At 37.1% G+C, this 22237-nt stretch overlaps 2 protein-coding genes across 3 annotated transcripts; both read left to right on the top strand.

Moving 5' to 3' along the window:
* The first annotated feature begins 1919 nt into the window (after positions 1-1919).
* ppm1na (protein phosphatase, Mg2+/Mn2+ dependent, 1Na (putative)) lies at positions 1920-7040 on the top strand. Of its 2 annotated transcripts, XM_053647070.1 has the most exons (5): positions 1920-2391; positions 3334-3338; positions 4599-5146; positions 6676-6786; positions 6924-7040. In XM_053647070.1, exons 1-5 carry the CDS (start codon positions 1931-1933, stop codon positions 7038-7040), a joined length of 1242 nt encoding a protein of 413 aa, XP_053503045.1. In that variant the 5' UTR covers positions 1920-1930. The 2 variants fall into 2 exon arrangements, with proteins under 2 accessions (XP_053503045.1, XP_053503046.1); XM_053647071.1 differs by lacking the exon at positions 3334-3338 and having other exon boundaries at positions 1920-2348; positions 4575-5146; positions 6676-6793; positions 6922-7040.
* Positions 7041-9176: 2136 nt separating this feature from the next.
* On the top strand, positions 9177-18021 carry si:dkey-202g17.3 (4F2 cell-surface antigen heavy chain). The gene is made up of 8 exons (XM_053647702.1): positions 9177-10550; positions 12610-12774; positions 13788-13867; positions 13973-14050; positions 14169-14349; positions 14384-14649; positions 16779-16886; positions 17489-18021. The coding sequence occupies exons 1-8, from the start codon at positions 10169-10171 to the stop codon at positions 17870-17872; spliced, it is 1644 nt and encodes a 547-aa protein (XP_053503677.1). The 5' UTR covers positions 9177-10168; the 3' UTR covers positions 17873-18021.
* Positions 18022-22237: the final 4216 nt, after the last annotated feature.

The following is a 22237-nucleotide window of genomic DNA, read 5'->3' as shown; positions in this document are numbered from 1 at the left end:
ACTGTGTATTGGAATAGTGAGTTGTATGAAAAATAAACTGGTGCAGTATGGAGTATACAGGAAGGTTATGCCATTTCAATCCCAGCTATAATTTTCATGTAAATCTGTGCAAGAGGTGTGTGAAAATTAATTTACTGTATTTACACTAAAGTGTCACAGTTCCACAAATAAGCACTACAAAAGTAATTAATGTAATACAAAACAAGGACTAAATGAATGTATCAAACAAATATAGTAAACACTCTGGTCACGATTCAATGCAATTCATGATGAAAAAATTGTATTTACTTAATTCAAGATTGAATTACATAATTCAATCTAGTAGATAGAAACTTGTTTAAATTAGGTTCAGTATTATATGATTCCCAGTAATGGCATAGGCTCTCCATGAAAGATGGCAATCATCTGACCAGCATGGTCTCTATATAATTCTATTTATTCAATATATCTCTATATACTGTAACTCTATGGGTTGTGCAGGTTGGCACCTCTGGTGTTCAACCAGTGTAATTGCTTTAGATGCATAATTAATAGAATGCTGATGTCACATTTTTTCCCATCTTCATATTTTTGCATTGCAGTGCATCATGTCAAGATGCATGTCATGTTACACCTCTAGTAAACAGCAAAAGACTATTTATTCAGGTATTTAGTTGAATGAATCTCAATTGGTTGTCCTGGAATGTTAGATCAGACTACTGGCAGTACATTGTGATATGTTACAGAGCAATCAGATGAACTGATGTGTCCTGAGCTGCACTGACAACAGGCGCATCTCTGTTCTTGGGAATGGATCAAGCTTAAAGCTTAGTATGTAAAGCTCTGGGTTACTGATCAGAAGGCCAGGGGTTCAAGGCCCAGTACCATCAAGCTACCACTGTTAGGCCATTAACCCTCCCTGCTCCGGGGGTGCCTTATTATGGCTGACCCTGTGCTCTGACCGCAACCTCCTAACAAGCTGGGATGTGTGAAGAATAGAATTGCACTGTGCTGTAATGTATATGTGACCAATAAAGACTTCTTCTTCAAATACACACGATTAATGGCTTATGAGAGTCTTATATAAGTATAATACTTATAATAATGGTATTAATTCTGAATATACAGTAGACAAGTCTATACTTGTCTGTATAATTAGTCTATACTAATTATGCTACCAGTTGCTATTGTTACATTGGAATAAGACTGCTTTGGGAAATCTAATCTAAGTAAATGCTATGTGGTGTTAAAATATTTTTTTATTTAAAAAATAAAATAAAAATAATCTGAATCAATGTTGTGAGACATAGAGGCATTTTTCCAAAATGCATTTCAGAAATTTGTTTGGTTAAGGTCACATGGTTGTTAGCACGGTGCATCTCAAGCAAATCTATGCTAAATATATGGCAATTTAATACTTATTTACAGAATATGCATCATACAGTATATCTATATTCTGTTTCAATGTCTGGGTACATTGTGAAATGCTGACATGATCATAATGTTAGTGCAGGAACATGACCTAATCCAAGCGCATTACTGTAGAAGGGATTATCAAGAGTCCAAAACAGCAGGTGGGAGAGACAAGGCACACATGGGTGATCACGTTGAGGGATGAGTGAACAGAAATAGCTTGGCCAATAACCGCTTTTGGAGCAGAGAAGAAAGCCAGGTAAGCTGCCCAGGTTCAACACTGTAAAACTAACTTTGATTACATCTACCTTGTGTTTTATTCCAGGACCAAAAGACATAATATCATAGTTAAAGATTGTGTATTACAAATGTTAGTTAACAAAAACTCCTCAGGTTTTAGAAATATTTAATAAAATCATTCTTCTTTGCAAGCTCCAAGATTTGGGGTAAAGCACTGGACCTGTTACGGAGGTCTAGAGTGAGGAAACTAAAGAGTAGAAGGAACAGCAGGAGGTTTAAGAGAACGATCCAGGTGGCCATGAGGACGGCAAGGCGAGCCAGTGCTGTGGAGGTTCCTTCCTTCCTGCGACAGCTGGTGAGGGAGACTGAAAAGATGGTCACTTTCTTTTTCAAGGGAGGGCAGGTGGAACAACATGCAGACGATGATTCGGAGTCTGAAGAGGATAATGATGATGTGGAGGAGATACCCAGCCCTTACCTGGAGAGGCCAATGCTACAGAAGCATACTGCCGAGGGCGAGTGTAAGTGGGGAGTTAGCTATGCCCTGGCCAGCATGCAGGGATGGCGTGCACAAATGGAGGATGCCCACACATGCATGCCTGAGATGACTGAGGGCCTGCCGAACTGGAGTTACTTCGCCGTGTTTGATGGGCATGCTGGAAACACTGTGGCACAGTATTGCTCCACACATCTCCTTGATCACATCCTTGCGACAGGTACAGTCTATTTAATATATGAAGACACCCTTCAAAAAGAGTGGTAGAACAATTTGGTCACTTAAGAGAAATAAAGCCTTTTAAAGCAGTGGTAATTTTAGAGCTCTCTTCAGCCTGTGAGGTGAATGGCAATGAACTACAATGAAAACTGAGTATTCTTTCCACAACCAACCCCACTCTCACTCTCTCTCTCTCTCTCTCTCTCTCTCTCTCAAAACCAGCTATCTTTTAAAGAAAAGGGGCAGGGCCAAACAGTGCTGCTTCAGGTGTGGGTGGGCCTAATTTCCAGACCAGAAGTTTTAAACAGAAATCTGAAAATAATTTAACTAATTATCAGTTGTGAAATATTGTAAATCTGCTTTTTTTTCTGAAGTATCTTTGAAATTATGTGATTATTACAGGTCTAGTGTCCTTCAATTACAGACTGAGATTACTGATAATGAAAGAATGTTTCAAACCCAATTTACTGACCAGTGCTTCTGTAGAATTAGCACTAGAGTCCAAGGATTGCATTTTGGTGCTAGAGTAGAAGCTCAACAAATATGATCAGAAGAAACAGGATGCCTGCTATAGCCTAGTAAATCCATCCTGAATGATCACTAATTTGAAACAAAAACCTTTCAGAATCCTTTCAAAGAATTATCAAAACTACTGGCAATGGGTTCTCTGAAACCAAGTACCAAAGATGGAATGTATACAGTATATATTAAAAGTCTACACACCCCTGTTAAAATTGCAGGTTTTTTGTGATGGTGGTATGTTGAACAAAAAAAAAATCTTGAACTATCCTGAACACAGTCACATGCACCATTATAAATGTGCACCCCCGTTTATAATGGAGCATGTGAATATGTTCAGGATTAAACAATTACATTCATGCCCAAAATTAATTATCATACACTTGTCATGAATGAAGTGATTCTGATTAACTCCAAATAAAGATTAGCTGTTTCTGTAGGTCCTTGATTTCATCTGACTGCTGAAGCTGTGGTCCACAAAGACTTTACAAAGCATGTACATGATCTCATTGTTGAAAGGTATTGATCAGGAGAGGGGTACAGAAGAATTTCCAAAACATTAGATGTGCCATGGAACACTGTGAAGGCCATCATCAACAACTGGACAAAATGGCATTTGGTGCAAAAATAAGACAGCTTATGACACAATGAACAACATACCAATAATGAAGCATGGTTGTGGCAGCATCATTCTATGGGGCTGCTTGTCTTCAGCTGGGCCTGGGCTAGAGGTCAAGATTAAAGGAGTCATGGGTAGTCCCAAATACCAATCTTTAATTTTTTTGGCACAAAACCAGCAGGCCTCTGTTAGATGAAGAAAGATTTAATGCTCCATCATGATAGCGACCAAAAGCATAAATCCAAGTCAACAGTGGAATGGCTTCAGAAGAAGAAGATCAGCATTTTGGAATGGCCTACTCAGATACCAGATCTAAATCCTATTGACACCCTGTGGAATGTCTGTGCAAAGAAGATCCCTTCGTAATTTGATAGATCTGGGGCATTTTTACAATGGAGTGTGGAATAAAATTGCCAAATCAAGATGCACTATTGAGTGCTGTATTACAAGCAAAAGGTGCTTTAACAAACTGTAAGGGGTGCAAAATTGTGCAACCAGGTTACTATAAAGTTTTTCTGTTTCTTTGATTTCCCTGAAATGTTTCAATTTGTTTTTCACTAGAATTTAGTTGGTTGCTATAACACTTTAAAGGTGGCAAAAGGATCTGAAAGGAATTAGATCACAAAACCTGCTATTTTAACATGGGTGTGCAGACATTTTATGTCCACTGTAGACCTTATTAGTGTAACTTGCAAATTTGTTGGCAGGGAATGAGAAAGTGCAGGACAATAAGAAGAAAATTTCCTTCAGTGTAAGGATTTAAGCTTAGGTCAGAGTGTGAAATATACAGCCAGTGTGACTAGTATCACATAGTATAGTTAAAAATATACTTGAAAATGTAGATTTTTGTGCTTTCCATAAATCAGACTTTGTATCAATATAGAGTTAAATATTATATATTATAAACTCTCCTATAAGTGCTTGGATCATAAGGCATCAAAGATTATATTTCAGTCAATACATTTTAATGTCTATTTAATAATTATTGCCAAAAAGGTATCATATTTTCCAAGTTTTAACAGGTCTCATGCACCTAGGACTCTTGTGAAGTGCTTACAAAAATACTCATGTGTCTCTGTCCTCCACTAGGTGGCATAACTGCAGAGGAAAAAGTGGAGCAAGTGAAAGATAGCATCCGAGATGGGTTCTTAGGCATTGACCGCCACATGCAGCAACTGGCCCGCAATAGTGGCTGGGACCGCAGTGGCTCCACAGCAGCCGCTGTCATGATCTCTCCACGAAACATCTACTTTATTAATTGTGGTGACTCACGCACTTTCCTGTGCCGTAATGGCCAGGTGGTGTTCTACACGGAGGACCACAAGCCCTGCAACCCACGTGAGAAGGAGCGCATACAGAACGCAGGGGGCTCAGTCACGCTGCAGCGCATCAACGGCTCCCTGGCTGTATCTCGTGCCCTTGGAGATTTCACCTTTAAGGAAGTGGAGTGGAGGACGCAGACGGAGCAGCTGGTTTCCCCCGAACCAGAGATCTATGATCTGGAGCGCTCGCCCAGTGATGAATTCTTAGTGGTGGCTTGTGATGGAGTTTGGGATGCCATCAGTAATGAAGAGCTGTGTGCCTTTGTGCACAACCGGCTTTCAGTGTGTGATGATTTGAGGGAAGTCTGTTCGCAGGTCATTGACCTCTGCCTCTATAAGGTTAGAGTCCCAACAAATGGTCCTAAAAGTCCCACAACGTTGGTGAGCAGGCAAGGGATGCTTGCTATAAACTGTTACTGTGATCTTTTACATTTCTTATTGAGTTGGTTTCTATTTACCAGTTCATCATTAATCTATAGGATCCACTATTGCTTAATAATAATAATAATAATAATAATAATAATAATAATAATAATTTCTGTGCTTTTGTTGACATCACCTATGACCTAATATTACAAGAGAATATATTATATAATAAACATAGAATTAGTCCTGTACTTCCTGTGGAAAGTGATAATTAAATATTTAGATATGGTTTGTCCTATGGTATGTCCTTGGCTCATCACATGCTGACCCAAGGAAGATTAAAGTTTGTCTAGGATTCTAGACCTCAGGTCTTCAGACACATTCATAAGCTCAACTTTTGTGTCATTCTTTAAAAAATGTCTGAATGGACAACAAGCTAGAATAAACGTAACATTGCTGAAAGGCATCATTTTGAATGTATAATTTGAAATATTCAGTGACTATTACGTTGACAACAATCTTCAGTGGTGTCACATTGAATTTCCATTCTCCACAATATTTTAGGGTATAATATTCTTCTATGACAAGCCACTAATTGAGATACTACTATCAATACAAACCATATACATAAAGCATGCCCCATCACTTATTCATAAAACCATACTATTAAAGCTACATATTATTATTATTATTATTATTATTATTATTATTATTTTAGTTGCCCTGACAATGGCAGTGCTAGGGGTTTCAGATTTGTATATATGTGTCATATGCCAGCTCTGACTGGAGCCAGTAGCCAATCCGGAGATAGAGAGTGAGCGTGTAAACCAATTATAATAAGAGAGTGAACGAGTTCTGCATTGTATTATAAGAGGAAAAAAAGATGTACTTTAGATTTTTTCGTTGTGAATATTTAATATTATTACAGTTGTTTGTTCTTTAATTTAGTGGGAAACTAGTGATTCAGACAACTTATCCTTAGTGCGAAATTTGTGTCATTAACCAGATGGTTTAGCTATAGAACTCATGACAGTTTCTCCATATTTTTGTATTTTAAGCTTTGTTATATCAGAGGAAAGTGAGACACCCAGGGCATCAGTTCTCCAGCCTAATGTGTTTGACAGGCTGGAGAACAAAATACACTAAGAACACAAACTGGGTAATAAATTTACATACATGGGAAACAACAAGACATGATAGGTTTGTTCTCTAAACTTTATTTAGCAGAGCATCTGAGAGGTTTTGTTCTTTCACCTGGAATTCATAATTGTGGCAGTCATATTGATGTGAACAAAAAAGTTGTTTTTTTATTCTCTTAATTCTTCTGTAAAACTGAGGAAACATTAGTATTTAAATATATATTCAAAGTCACGAATACTTTGATCACATCCCCTATTTAATAGATAAATAACTGAATAATAAAATGGCACTTATATAGTAGATAATGCATTGGAACCTGAGGCACATCAGGTACATTGATTATCTTTTCTCATATATTACAGGGAAGTCTGGACAATATGAGCATCATCATCGTCTGCTTCAATGGCTCTCCACAAGTGACTCCTGAAGCATTGCAACGTGAGGCAAAGCTGGAACAACTCATAGATCTTAAAGTAAAAGGTCATTTTCTCATTCTGTACTAGAAAATCCTATACACACATATATCATAACAAAACACTCAGTTAAACACTCAGCATCTCAAGCTAGTATCTCAAATCTCAAATTTCTTCTTATCATCCTGTTCACAGAGATCATTCAAGTGATCAGGTCTCAAAATGAGGAGCCTGATCTGCTTTATGTGATGAAGTTTCTGGCAACTGAAAACATCCCTGGACTTCCACCAGGGGGTGGCATCACAAGCAAGTGAGTGGAACAGGGGTTTCTCTATTATGCGCATTGACACCTAATGGATGACTCAAAATTATTAGAAAATTTAAAAAAAAAAAAATTTTCATTGTCTCCTTAATTTTTTCTATTTCACAGGAGAGACTGCGTAATTGCTGCATACCAGAAATATTCAGCAGCTTTTAGAACTGTTGAGCCAGTGGTATGACCTGAACTGACTGATACTTTCATGCATACTTCTACTTCTCTGAAACGAGCCAAAGATGGAAACTGCTGTGTGAAGAAAATATTCAATGCGTATAGTCATTTTATTTGAGGAAAAATATTGTAGAAAATGGTTCATTACTTGTATGATAAAGTTGGGATGGTATAGAGAACAAATCAACCAGGGACACCAACACCATACTACATTTAGAGAAAAAAAGATATCGGCTGAAGTGAAAACCCGACAAATAAACACTTCATGCGTTTGCGGTGTACAGTCATTTAATGAGAGACCAACAATGAACATGTATTCCCTTGTTACACTGAAGATTTTTTTTACATTTTTTATTTTTATTTTTACAAACATCTATGAGTTTAATGGTTATACGTCATTTATTTTCTTAGGATATTGGTGACTCCGAGGATTCCAACTAGTGGTGGTTGCCTTGGAAACAAAATCAGAAGCCTCACATTTACATAGCCTACAGTACCAACAGTCTCTGTTATGGGAAACATGACAGATGAACTTTAAAGAAATAAAAGGTTGAAAATAATAGCAGAATACAGTACAGAATCCATTATCAACAAATATGTTTATTAGCAGGGAAATAAACAAATCCCTCTTTAAGTGAAGTGACTCTGAATCCCTAATTAGGCAGAGTCTGCTTGCCTATACAGCTGACACAGCAAACAGAATCCGCATAATGTAGATATTATTACACATTTCAAAGTAAAGTATAAACATTCCCATGTGTACAGTATATGGGGGTGAAGATATCATAGTGACTTTCTCAGCCATTCTGCATTGATATGGCACAAACAAAGTGACAAAGGGATTATAAAACTTTACAGTGTGACACAATAAATCAAGATTGTGGAATTATCTTGGAAAATGATTAATGTTTGGATGTTATTTAAATGCCGCTCAATACATATGACAAGTTTTACAATAAAATATTGCTCAAAAGTATTAACAATATATAAAATTGGAGACAAAACTTTGACCTCATTAAGGCTTTATTGCAAGACTTTATTACATAATTGTCATAGAGAACCTTATGATATAAATGTTTCAGAATAACATATATGTATGTTCTATCTATCATAGAATGGCTTATGCATTTGTCATGTTTTTGTCTTGTTTTTTATTATTAAAAACTACTGTATATTAATTGTGGATTTAACATACAAAACAAAGTAAATACACAAAATAATGTATACATGTACTAATAGCCAGCCATACTGAAATGATACACCCCATGGGATCACCAACAAATGCATCACATTTTGAATTATTTGTTCTAAATAAACATATTTCTTGCATTTGACTCTTTTTGAATTTGTTGCCTTACTAAGCATATTACACATGATTTGGCAAAGGAGTACTTTAAAAGCCCCAATGTGACTTTTTCCATCACTTTAGAGTGTACTACATCTAATGCAGTTAGTACACTGCAACTAAGACTGTATCTAGAACCACTGCTCTAAAGCTGTGTCAAGACAGATCATTCCTGTAGCATACTGTGTCTGCTTGCTAATTGTGAAATTGTTTCCTGAGCAGACCTGAGTCATTCCTAGGCAATAAGCTCCCCATTAGCGTGATACATCATTAGCTTGTATTCTACGCCTGCAATCTGATTACAGGGTCGTATAGTTGTTATAAACATTATAATACATCATACATCTTATATACATTCTCAAAAGATATGCAGATGAAAAGCTAAATGAATCATGCATGCTTTAATAAAATTTCATACCGGAACATTGCAGGCTTATATACATTCAGTTCCTGAGCAGGTTTTACTGTTTAGGATTTGCTTTAATACTCAGTAACACCATCCTCTCCACAATGACAGTTTCAAGTGCTGTATACAAATTCCACAGAGTGGGATTTAATTTTTTACTTCAAGACAATGGCACTTCACTTACACAGCTATGTGGAGTAAATTAGTAAATTTGTATTCTGTTGTTTTTAGTAAGTAAAATTAAGTAAGTAAGTATTAAAATAACAGCTCATAGCCCGGTTTCAGAGAGCAGCATGTTTGACATTCCTGGTTAGAGCCTGCACCATAGCATATAATATTTGCTGTATAGAATGTGTTACTTACGTGTGGTATGTCCTGTCACCTATGTACTAATTACCCTAGGCATATCTTTGGTGCGGCTTCTATCCATATGTATTTGAAGGCAGCAAACTAGAAACAAAATCAGAGGGACAGTGAATGTGAGCACAGAAACATTCAGGTCAGGAAAAGCATCAAAGAAGTATTTTCTTCACAGAAGGTAAGCAATGAGCATTGACTTTCTGTCCTTATCACAGTGGGGAAAATGCTGTGTGTAAATTCGAAAAATGAATGGAATTATTCTGTGCAAATTCTATTCTTGTTTTTTTTTTTGTTTTTTTTTAGCCAATTTTATATAAATTATTTATGATATAACAGTAGCTTGTGTTCAAAACATGTTTCTTTATTTTTTCATGTTTCCACTCACAAATCTCAAAAAGAGTAATGAATATGTGTTTGTTGTCTGACTTCTTATTTTGTTTATTCTTATCAGTGAAATGTACTGTACTGTGTACAGTATACACAAATAGTTATGGGATAAAATGCCTTCTCTAGTTTACTCTGGAACTTTTTTAGATGTTGGAAAGTTTTAGAGGGTATAGACATGATTTTCTTTTTTGCTGCCTTTTGAATGTCCAATCAGGAAAAGTAGAAGGAGAGGAAAACTTTAGACACAAAGTGTAAAATAACCAAAATAATACAAATATTATTTATATACGAGCCACTTAGCAAAATGCTTAGATTTAATCCTGTACTCCAGCTAGACTCTGTTGAGTGCTGCTAATATTCTTGAACTTAAGGCATAACTGTCAGTCCTGATTTTTTATGTGCATTTATGTCATTTTTGTCATGGTTACCTGTTTCTGTGTCTTAGTAAGGCAAGATGCTATTAAAGGTGGATGCTGACTCAGGCTATGGCAGCATGGTTGGTCCAGGTCTTGGCCTGGCAGGCAGTCTGGGGGCTTCAGAGACACTCCCTCTTCTCATTCCAGAGGATGAGCTAGAGCTGAACTTTTTGAAGCCCATGACTAGAGAAGAGCTTGAGGCAGCAGCTGGTGGACCAGGTTGGAAGAAGTTTCGCTCTCGTCTGGTTCTGCTCTTCTGGTTAGGCTGGCTGACAATATTGTGCATTGCTATCACTGTGATTGTACAGAGCCCACGGCCTGTAGCTGGTCACCTTCAGTGGTGGCAGAAGGACCTTTTCTACCGCATACAGCCAGCCCTGTTCCTAGATGTAGAGAGCACACGGTCAGGAGCTATAAGCAGTGAGTAGCTGCATGTTAGTAAAGTACAATCAGATATACTGTACAGACATAGCAACCATCCCTTATACTTTAATGTTGAACATTATGAATATACAGTGCCATCCACTAATATTGGCACTCTTGGAAAATATGAGCAAAGAAGCATGTGAAAAATTGTCTTTTTTGTTTAAATTTTTTGTTCAAAATATTCACAAAAATACTCTGCTCTTATGGATATCAAACAATTGCAAACAAAACACAGGTTTATAAAAAAAAAAAAAAACCCACTTTGTTAAATATATGTGTGCATGAATTATTGGCACCCTTTTAGTCTTTACTTTGTGCTACCTCCCTTTGCCAAGATAACAGCTCTGAGTCTTCTTCTATAATGCCTGATGAGGTTGGAGAATACATGGCAAGGGATCTGAGACCATTCCTCCATACAGAATCTCTACAGATCCTTCAAATTTCAACGCCCACGCTGGTGGACTCTCCTCTTCAGTTCACCCCACAGGTTTTCTATGGGGTTCAAGTCAGGGGACTGGGATGGCCATGGCAGGACCTTGATTTTGTGGTCAGTAAACCATTTTTGTGTTGATTTTGATGTATATTTTGGATCATTGTCCTGCTGGAAGATCCACCCATGGCCCATTTTAAGCTTTCTGGCAAAGGCAATCAGGTTTTCATTTAATATCTGTTGATATTTGGTAGAGTCCATGATGCCAGGTCTTCTGGCAATGACAAAATGTCCAGGTCCTCTGGCAGCAAAAACAGCCCCAAATCATTGAAGAGCCACCACTGTATTTAACCATGGGTATGATGTACTTTTCCATATGTCTACCGCTCTGTGTACGCCAAAACTACCTCTAGTGTTTATTGCCAAAAACTCTATTTTGGTTTCATCTGACCATAGAACCCAATCTCATTTGAAGTTCCAGTAGTGTCTGGCAAAGTGAAGATGGAAGAGAGTAGAGGCTTTTTTCTTGAAACCCTTCCAAACAACTTGCAGTGATGTAGGAGGCTTCGTATTGTAGTTTTGGAGATTTTCTGACCCCAAGACACAGCTACTGTAACTTCTGCAATTCTCCAGCTGTGATCCTTGGAGATTTTTTGGCCACTTGAACCACCCCCTTCACAGTGCAATGAGACAGACACACGTCCAATTCCAGGTTGATTCATAACATTTCCAGTTGACTGGAATTTCTTAATTATTGCCCTGATGGTGGAAATGAGCATTTCCAATGCTTGTGCTATTTTCTTATAGCCACTTCCGATTTTGTGAAGCTCAACAACTTTTTGCCATACAGCACAGCTATATTCCTTGATCTTACCCATTATTATGAGTGACTAAGGGAATTTGGTCTGTGTTACCTCATATTTACACCCCTGTGATACAGGATACATGGTTGAACAATTTCCTGTTTCATCACCCAGGTGTACTAAAAAAAATGTAAAATATCAGTGGAAATATACTCCAAATATATTTTTCTCTTATGAATTTATAGGGGTGCCAATAACTGAGGCACAGCTATATTTAACAAAGTTTTTTTTTTGATAAAACTTTGTATTTTCGTGAATTTTCTGAACAAAAGATCAAAAGGTTAAACAATAAAAACAATTTTCACTGCATTCTTTGCTCATATTTACCAAGAGTGCCAATATTAGTATATGAAAAGCATATGAAAGGCTTTACTGCTCAGATCATTCGGAGGTAGGTCTTCAGGCATGTCAATAAGGACCTTGAGGACTTTGCTTAAACACATCATTTTACTATATATATATATATATATATATATATATATATATATATATATATATATATATATATATATATATCACTGTATATATGGCTAAATGTTTGTGGACACATATATGGGTCTTCCTGTAACTCTGCCTCTTTGGCGTTGTTTGCGCACTCTCTGCTCTGCAGTGAGTCAGGATTGCTTATATCAGCCTGTCTCAATGGCCAGCCTGTGTGCATGGGTCTGTACTTTGTCAGTATTCTCTGTGTTTGAAATCTTGGGTTTATTAATAATATTTATAATTGCAACATTCTTCATTTTATTCTACTCGTGTACAGGAGTATCAGAGAGGCTGCCGTACCTGAAGTCTTTGGGAGTTGGGGTTATGATTTTGGAGGGCTTGTTCAGGTCTGATGTCTCTCTCCTAAACCTGACTCTGATTGACCACAAACTTGGCACTTTACCTGAGGTCCATCAGTTCATTACTGACAGTCACACAGCAGGTAGAATTTAGAGTTTATATAGATATGCTTCTTACACCACTAACACTTTTTTTCTTATAGAGTACTTATATTGGGCCCTTCTATAACACTCATAAGCACTGCAAAAATCTTTCATAAAGCAAGGCTATAAAGGGTGTATATAGATGATTTGTGAGGTGACATTAGAGGTTTTATGTTGTATATGACTATGTCTTTATAGAAAAGAATGAAGAGAGAATTATCATTATGGCTAGATTGCTACCATATGTTTATTTTTTATCTTGCAAGGTATTAAATTGTTTTTATTAACACATTCATGATGCTTAAAACCTCTTAAGTGAGGTTATAGAAGTTGCATCTTATTATTTTTTGAGGACCATATCTATCTAATTGAAAACAAACGAACAAGCGAAATTAAAATCAAACATTTTTCTGTATTGTTTTCGTTTATGTATTTTGATTCATTTTTGGAATTCCCACTTATATTATTGATATGATATATTATTTTTTATACATACATTTTACTTTGTTTATTTTAATAAGCATTTGTGTATGTATCTTTTATTCATTTTTTTTTTTAAAGATTTGTTAACCGTACTGTATTATTTTGAATATGCACTATGCGTTATTGATTCATTATATTGCAGTAGATGGCGATGTTCAGCTGTAAGTTAACACACCATGAAAATTCATTGTTGTGTGTACCTATCATCAGTGAATACTTCCTTAATAGCCAATTATTTACAGATTGCCTTAACAGATATTTGATGTACTTACTTTGGAAAGAAACAACAAAAACAAAAACAAAAACAAAAAAACATAAGCCCTCTAAATCCAATGTACATCTTTACTTTTCCAGCACTATTTAAAACTGGTCTACCATAACTCTTAGCATAGCATTTTGAACCTGAAAGAGTTCAAATCAGGTGATATTAGTAACTAGAATAATTTTCAGTTTTAATGAAAACTTTAGTGTCACTAAACAAAATTCCTCTGTGCTTACAGGATAATTAGTGTGACTGTGTTTAATTCAGGTATGAGGGTCATTCTGCACCTCTGCAAAGTAAACACCAATCAGACAGAGATCTCATCAAGTGCTTCTGATTATGTCCAGGTAAATATGCACAACTGAATCATTTTAATGTGATTACCGTGTGTGTGTGTGTGTGTGTGTGTGTGTGTGTGTGTGTGTTACTAATTATTCAATTATCTCTCCTAGGATTCATTAAGGTACTGGCTTGAGCAAGGTGTGTCAGGATTTGAAATCTGCAATGCAGACACAGAGTTTAGTGAGAAGGTGAAATTCTTCTGAGGATTCACTGACCTGATGTGTTCATGGTGGTAAAGTGAAAATCCATCATTTGTGTGCAAACAGAAAAAAAAATGTTGTCTGTTTCTGTATTTGTGACTTTCAGACACTGAAAAGGTGGAGGGAAGTGGTCAAAGAGTTTGACACAGTTGGCAATGAAAGGTATTCTGCAGTCATTTTAGACCTCACTGAAATAGTTCTTCATTTTTTTCAGGATTGTAAAAATGCAGTGCATTTACTTTCCAGTTTAAACAATGACACGGACATTATTCTGAGCTCCTCAGATGGTTGTACATAAATGAGTGTATGTCCTATTTTTTTTTTTTTTAATTATTATTATTTTATTTTGCAGGATTATGATGATGAGGAAAATAAATGATTCTGTTCCAGGGCTCGATATTTCGGAGTCAACTATAAACAGCTCTCTGGCGGAGTTAGTTTCAAGGTCTCTGATTCCTCCATCCTCACATCCATTATCTGCTCCTGAGGTAGCTGAAGCTATGGAGACCAAGTTGAAGACCCTGCATGGAGAATGGCCAAGCTGGAGAGTGAGTAGACATTTTGTTAAGAAATTACAACCTAAACAGGTGTAAATGTCATGTTTAGTCCACAGGTCTCAAGCTAGATTTCCTAACAAAAATAGATGTGACATGTTTCTTTCAGTGTGCATATCTTTGTGATAGGCCGTTCTTTACACATGTGGTATACTTTATGCATCAATTAATTGCAAAATTATACATTCAAAATATCATTCTTAAATTAATGGTTTGTTCAGTTCTTGAACAGGAACTACACATTGGGATTGTATTCTTTACTTTATGGCATGGCTCTATTTTAAAACAATTCTAGGAAAAAGCATAATTCTCTTAGGACTTGCCAATTCTGACGTTATGACAAAAGGAAAATGTTTGATGGCTAGCACAGGGGTCACTTTCCCAAAAGCAGTACAGAGAAAAAATCATTTTCATGTACCAGAGGGAGTTTCACATCAAGAGCTTTTGGATTCAGTGGAATTCAATTTTATTCTTCATAACACACAACAATAATTTACACAGCACACGGATTACATAATATATATGCTACATTCACAACAGTGTAAGAAAGAGTAACAACAATTAGAAGTAATATTTGCATTGTGCAACACAATGCAATATAATCACATTAAAATAATCCGTCCATCCATTTTCTGTACCGTTTATCCTTACTGGGTCACAGGGGAACCTGGAGCCTATCCCAGGGGGCATGGGGCACAAGGTGGGGGACAACCTGAACAAGGTGCCAATCCATAGCAGAGAACCAGATGAAAATAATATCCCATAATAATAAAACCCATGATGATCAATTTTTTAAAATCCACAAATAGCTGTGATTTATTATACATTGTTGAATGTTACAGTTACTTACCATAAAACCAAATAGTCAGTTGTTGGCCAGACTCTTGTGCTTTGTATCCAAGCAAAACATAACACTGACACTCCCAAGTTCCAGGATGACATCTGTAGGGTGCATAGAGCCAAAGCTGACTTGTTTGCCAAGACACTACAGTACAGTCACTACAGTACTTCTACAACAGATCAAACTTGTGAGATTATATGGAACAGCAGGTGAAACACCAAAATAGGCCAGCTGAATTGAACCCAGTCAGTAGATCTGTGGGCTAGAACGGACAGAAATCCAACAGTCTTGGTAGCATCCTTACCTGACATTAAGCATCCTAAAGCTATTATTATAGAGAGTGGAGGCGTAACCAAGTATTAGAAGAATATTAGAAACAAAATGCCACATGTGATGAATTTTATCCAGAGACCTTACAATTCAATAAATACAATAGACCAGGGGTTGTCAGCTGGCAGACTGCAATCTAGATGTGGACACAGCAAAGTATTTCAGCGGACCAAATACTTGAAAAAAGCTGATTAATGTATGAAAAAAAAATAGTCTTTAGTTTTCCAAACTTGAACCAATACATCATCTGTAGCAGATTGTTGTGGTTTATGCAGTCACTTTCATTTATGTAAATTATTTAGCTGAAGGCAGCTCATCAGACCAGAAATTTGCTATAGGGCTAGAGCTTAGGTAGGGAACAGTTTTTTTTTTTCACAGATGAGAAAAAGTATTAGTTTATTCTCTGGATGTCAAATTCAAAATAGATGTGTCTCAGCTGTTCAGTATCTGTGGTGCTAGTCATCCTGTGAAGTTCCTCTATTAAACAAAACATTTTTTTATATAGTTATAAACAACTCACTAATTGTTCAGCATTAAAAAGAAACTGTTGTCACCATTCAGTCATTTTAATTCCTTCAGTCAGCTTAGTCCCCAGCATTAGACAGTATAAAGGACAATAGGAGCACCATGCCATTTAAATCAGCTAGATGGCTGATTTGCATGGCATGGTGCTCCTATTGTCCTTTATACTGCATGGGACATTATATAATATTCATGCATAAGAGTTCAAATATGATTATGGGAAGAAAATTACTTTCTGCCAGACAACACTGGGGTAAAGAGTCTGGTCATCTAGAAGCTGGCGGCGTTTCTGGATCCAACATTCATAGTAAGTGTTTTCAGTTGAGGTGAAACCGACCCCAGCTGTTTTCACTAACCACTGTAGGCTTTTGCATGATTAGTAACTGAAGTGATTGAGTAAAAAGGTTCCGCATTGTACTGCAGATCCTCTGTATGTAGTGATGTGCCTCACTGAGTGTGTATGTTTCAGGTGGATGGCCCTGTAGCCTGGAAACTGCAGAAAGTCATCATGGTTCTGATTATGACCCTGCCGGGGACTCCCAGTATCAGATATGGTGATGAGACTAGTCGGGTACCAGTAAGCACACAGCCTTAAATAGTCTCCTTGCTAGAAATGAGCAGTTTTATCAACAAAAATTCTGTCTCTTAAAAGATAGCTCCAGGGTCTTCCATTTCAGTCCTGAGCTTGGGTTACTCTCTGTGTGGAGTTTCACATGTTGTCCCTGTGTCTGTGTGAGTTTCTTCTGGGTTCTCAGACAGAGACAAAAGACTCCATTTTCTTTCCCTTTGTCCTCATTGCTATCTAACAGACACTGAGATGGTGGTGGCTCAATTATTAAGGTGTAGGGTTACTGATTGAAAGCTTGTGAGTTCAAATCTTTGCACCACTAAGCTGCCACTGTTGGGTCCTTGAGCACTCAACTGCTAACACTAAACTGCTCAGCTGTATCCTGTCTGAAAAGTGTAATACACTCTGGATAAAAGTGTCAGCCAAATGAGATAAATGTAGAAACCATGGTGTTAATAAGAGATCTCTTTTTAGATTTTTTCCCCCTGACCTATATTTCAATGTCTCCCTAAACATTCACAATATAAACCTTAGTGTAGAATTAACACACACTTTTGAATAAACTACTAAAAGTTCAGTCAGATTTATAGAAAAAATGTGTTTTTTTGCAGAACCCGTATTACCCGAAGCATTCCACAGCTCTCTTCCACGCTCTGAGCCACGCTCGTTCTCATGAAGAAGCTCTCCTCTATGGCGCCTTCACTTTTCTCACTTCCAATACCACATCACTCAGCTTTGGTTCCACAAACTCCACAACCACACCACCTTTGGCCTTCCTGCGCTCATGGGGGTGCATTCACTTCCTGGTGCTGTTTAACTTGGGTTCAGAGTCTTATGCTCTGGACTCTAACTGGACCTTGAGTCTTCCTGAAAGCGGAATGTTTGTAACTAGCACAGGTCTGGATCGCCTTGGTCCGGTGACTCTTCAATCTATAACTCTCCAACCTCATGAAGCCATTGTCATTAAACTGTTTCAGACAGACCATGATTTCTGAGAGTCAGGAAATAAGAAAATAAGTGGTTTCATGAATAGCCTGAAATAAAAATGATGTTTCTACAAATATTGTGACATATTACATGAATTCTGTACATTAGTGCCACTATACTGCAACTATAGATTTTTCTGTTAACCACATGAGGTCACTCTATTACACCTGCTACAGTATCTCAGACTTTTCACATGATTGGACGTGAGATTTATCGACAGAGTCTTAAACAAACAGGATTTTGAAATTTGAGCTGTTTTGTGGTTAGCGATGCGTGTTTCTGTATTTTCTTCATACTTGCAGGTTATTAATGACTATGAGGTGAACTTAGATTTCTCAGAATTGACATCAGACAAAAGCCATGTCCAATAAACATTCCCTCATGTCCTGAACAGCCCGTGCTCAATTACTCAGGAAATAGCTGTTTTAAATTATTTTGTTGTGCTTGTCCATTGCAAATTAAAAACCACATGAACATTTCATTAGAAATGAAATACAAAAAACAAATCCAGCTCCCTGTGGACATGCATGAGCATGAGCATGGTATTGCAGGCAGAATATATTCAGATGTCACTTATACACTTGTGTATATAGACTTTTCATTTAACAATATGAGCACAAACACACTTTTCTTTCAACTAATGTAAAGACATAATTTAGAGTCTTTACTCCTTTTAGTTGATCAAGAAATTCTTAAGGCAATGATTATATAGTCAGATGGGCACGATTATGATTGGAGCTAAAGTGTTCAGAAAGGCAGATCTTCAGGAACAGGGTTAATGAACACTGCTCTATGACATTACACCATTTTGACTAATTTATTGCAACAATTTAGGTGATACAGCAATTGTTCTTTTTTTTAATTATTGTATTTTCCCTTTAAATAATTATAAAATAGTAAGGTCAGAGGCACAAGGTTTGTACTGTGACAGGGGTTGCTCAAACTATTACTTTCCTGTGTAAAGAAATTACGAAATTGTGACCACGCCTTAAGAAGAAGTGTGAAGTTTCAGTTCTCTCTATTTTTCTAGTGAAATTTACTAGAGTATGCGAACAGTATATTTTTTAATATGCTATTTCCATTTTCAGTGTGAGGAATTAAAATGTCTGTGCATGCTATGGGTGCCACTGAAAGAAAAAAAACGTCTACAAAATTGAAATTATAAAAGCGTCCTTTAAGTCAGACACCAAGTCTATATAAAGGTAAATTCCGGAAAGACTTGCTCATAGTGAACCTCAAATTTCTTCACAGTTTATACTAAGGGGTTGTCCATATCTAATCATTTATTATCCTGGTCAATAACAGCAAATTGTATATTATATATTATTAAAAATGTGTAAATGTGTGTGTGTGAGTGTGTCTCCAATCTATTTTGCATGATCTAAACTTCATATTTCATCCTCCATGTTGTGCTGGCATAGTTGTATAATTTGATCTACCATGAACCTAATTACACAAGCAGGTAATTGTGTAATCAGATAGGTATCTGATTACAATCATAGCATACCATTGTGATTTTCTTTTTAACATTTTTTTAATTGCATCTGAGTTCACGAATATTACAGACCTATTAAAAGGAAGCGAGTCATTATGCAGTGAGATTGGTGCTCTAAGTTCCTTTTTCGTATGGGTACAGGGAATGGATCTTTAATCTTAGTATGAGACTTTTGATAAATAGGAGGCCTAGAAATAACACAAACATTTTCTTTTATGGACACTGCAGTTAGACCAGCTATACTCCAGCATCAACTCCTTTCAACTGTTCACTGTCTGCATAAACAGACAAACAAGGGAAATTGGAGCAGTTGTTGTCTGCAGGCAGAAAATCAGGAACTTAAGACAAATTACAGTAGGAGATCAGTTTATGCAACTGATGCTTCTGCACATCACACAAAACAACACAGTGGAAGTGCAACTTAAATCATTACACTTTGAAATGGTTACAATATTTATTTGGTTTCCTGGGATTCTTTGAACAAGTCATACTAGCCAGCTATTCGGCTGTTTATTTAAAATCACCACACTGTTTTGATCATTGGGATATGCAGCCATAAACCATCCATGATATTCTCCAGGGGTATTGCAAGTTAATCAGCACTGTGTTGGTGACGGCCAACTGCAAAAGTGCAAACCACTTTTCACTTCATGAAGACAAAACTGAAGGCAGAAAGACCCACAAACAAGCAGCAACTGGCCTGGCAAAGCATCAAAGGAGGAAACTCAGCACTTGGTGATGTCCATGGGTTCCAGATTTCAGGCAGTCTTTGACTGCAAATGATTAGCATCTAAGTATTAAAAATAATCAGAATATTTAAGATTGTTAGTTTGGAGCCTGTGAAAATGGGGTCATTTGTTACTCTAAATAAATTAGTGTTTTTTGTACTAATTTGGTGGTGATGACCTCATGTTGAGGTAGATGATAATGCTTTCCAAGAAAAAATAAGGGATTTTCCCCCTAGAGTCTATGGCCTAGACTGATGAATATGATGATAAAGATCTTATAAAGCCAAATTCCAGTCAACACTGAAGAAAAAAAAGGATATCAATAACAAATTATAAATGCCAACCAACACCTGAATCTGAGTCAGGCTAATAAAAGCTCTTCCTAACCACAACAGATGTGCTCTGAGGGTGGGTTGGAGTGAAACATGGCACAATGACTAAAACTGGAAAACAGACTGAGCTTGTTCTAACACTTAAGTCATCAAAGTATGCTTACACTACACAATATCAGTAGTAACATGATGAAAGGGAAACTCGGTGCTGATTTATAGTGCCTCAAGGACAACAGACAGGTTTGTGTGATAAACAGTATTACAGCCACCCACAGACAGTAGCACTTCCACTTTTTATGTTTTTTTTTTACAAGACCATTTCCTTGTTTACCAGCAGAGGCGAATGTGGAATGCTGTATGAGACTTGACCGATCGACCATGAAACCGAGCTGTCCTTTTATTGTAACCAGAAACACGTGTAAGTGTTTGCAATGAGCTGATAATGTGGGCCATTAAAGCATCTCACAATTAAGGATGAAACCCGCTTCCTTTCCAAAAAGCAGCATCGCACTTTATTGTGAGGTGTCCTACACCGCAAATGTTTGCAATGGCTGCTCATAGAATACTCATACATAATGATGATGACCATGAGAATTCAAATAGAAAGCCATGAAAGTGTGTGTACATGAACCCCAGCAATTTCTCTCATACACACACAGGCATTTACACAATCATCAAAGACAATACACTTTTAACAATGGCCTTTTTAAAAAAAAAAAAAATAAAATAAATCAGTTTGTAGATATACAGTTACTGATAGTAGCCCATCAGTTTCTCTGCACCTTTTGCCAACCCACCTTTAACCAATATGCAGTGAAAGGGACAGCCACACAGTAAAATCCCTAGTGTTGAATTAACACCCAAAGTGTTTATTTGAGTCCAGTGGACTTACATAAACACTGTAGGGTGTGAATTCAACACTGTGGGTGTTAAATCAACCCTGGCGATTTTGCTGTGCATAAAACCACAACTGGCCAGATGTTATTCAGGTAGTAGACACAGTGATACTGGCATGGTAATGACATTGTAGTGGGTGTTACACTGGTATGAATGTATAAGATCATCAGCTTTTAAGCACTGTTCACTATTATTGCACACACATGTTCCATACTGGCCCATCTTGTATGTGCATATTTAAAGCTCTATGTACAATTTTTGTAAAATGCCCTCCACCCTGTTGGTGGATAGTTTCTCAACTTAGCACTGAAAATGAGAAGTTTAAAAGCCACAGCAACACAGCTTCACCTCCTACAGTATATAGTGTACACTACCATGTCAGTGTCTCTGCTTGCTGAGAGCTGAGAAGGATCCACCACTTAAGTAATATCTAATCAGCAGTTCTTGATTGTTTTGATTCCATGTCCAAAATGTACTATATGTAAACATGTAGTAGATAGTCGCCCTGCTGAAAAATCCAGCATAGTCCGACCAGCTACCAGCTGTCAAGCAGGTCACAAGCCAGGCAAGTCAAACTGGTAGATCATCTTTGCCCAACGGTAGGCTAAGTGATGGCAGAAAGGATGCAGTTTCTGATCTCAACTATTTATTGATCAATTTAGTCTAGTAATAAGGAAGCCGGAAATCATTTACCTACTGGCAAAGACGATCTACCAGTTTGACAAGCTTGGTAGGTGCTTTGGCAGCTTGTAGATGGCCAGATCGACAGATCAAGCTGTTCAGTACAACATCCCTGGGAAATATGAAAGGTTATTTCATCATTGTCGAATGGCAAAGATTGTCAGTGAGTGTCATTTCATGCAGGAGCGAGTAAGTTTAGTTGCTGATTCCCTAACCCCACTGACCACAACGAACAAATAC

Source organism: Ictalurus furcatus, chromosome 17 (genome assembly GCF_023375685.1).
Source record: "Ictalurus furcatus strain D&B chromosome 17, Billie_1.0, whole genome shotgun sequence".
Classification (NCBI taxonomy): domain Eukaryota; kingdom Metazoa; phylum Chordata; class Actinopteri; order Siluriformes; family Ictaluridae; genus Ictalurus; species Ictalurus furcatus.
Note: the sequence above shows the minus strand (reverse complement) of the source record. Positions and strands in the feature narration are given on the sequence as shown.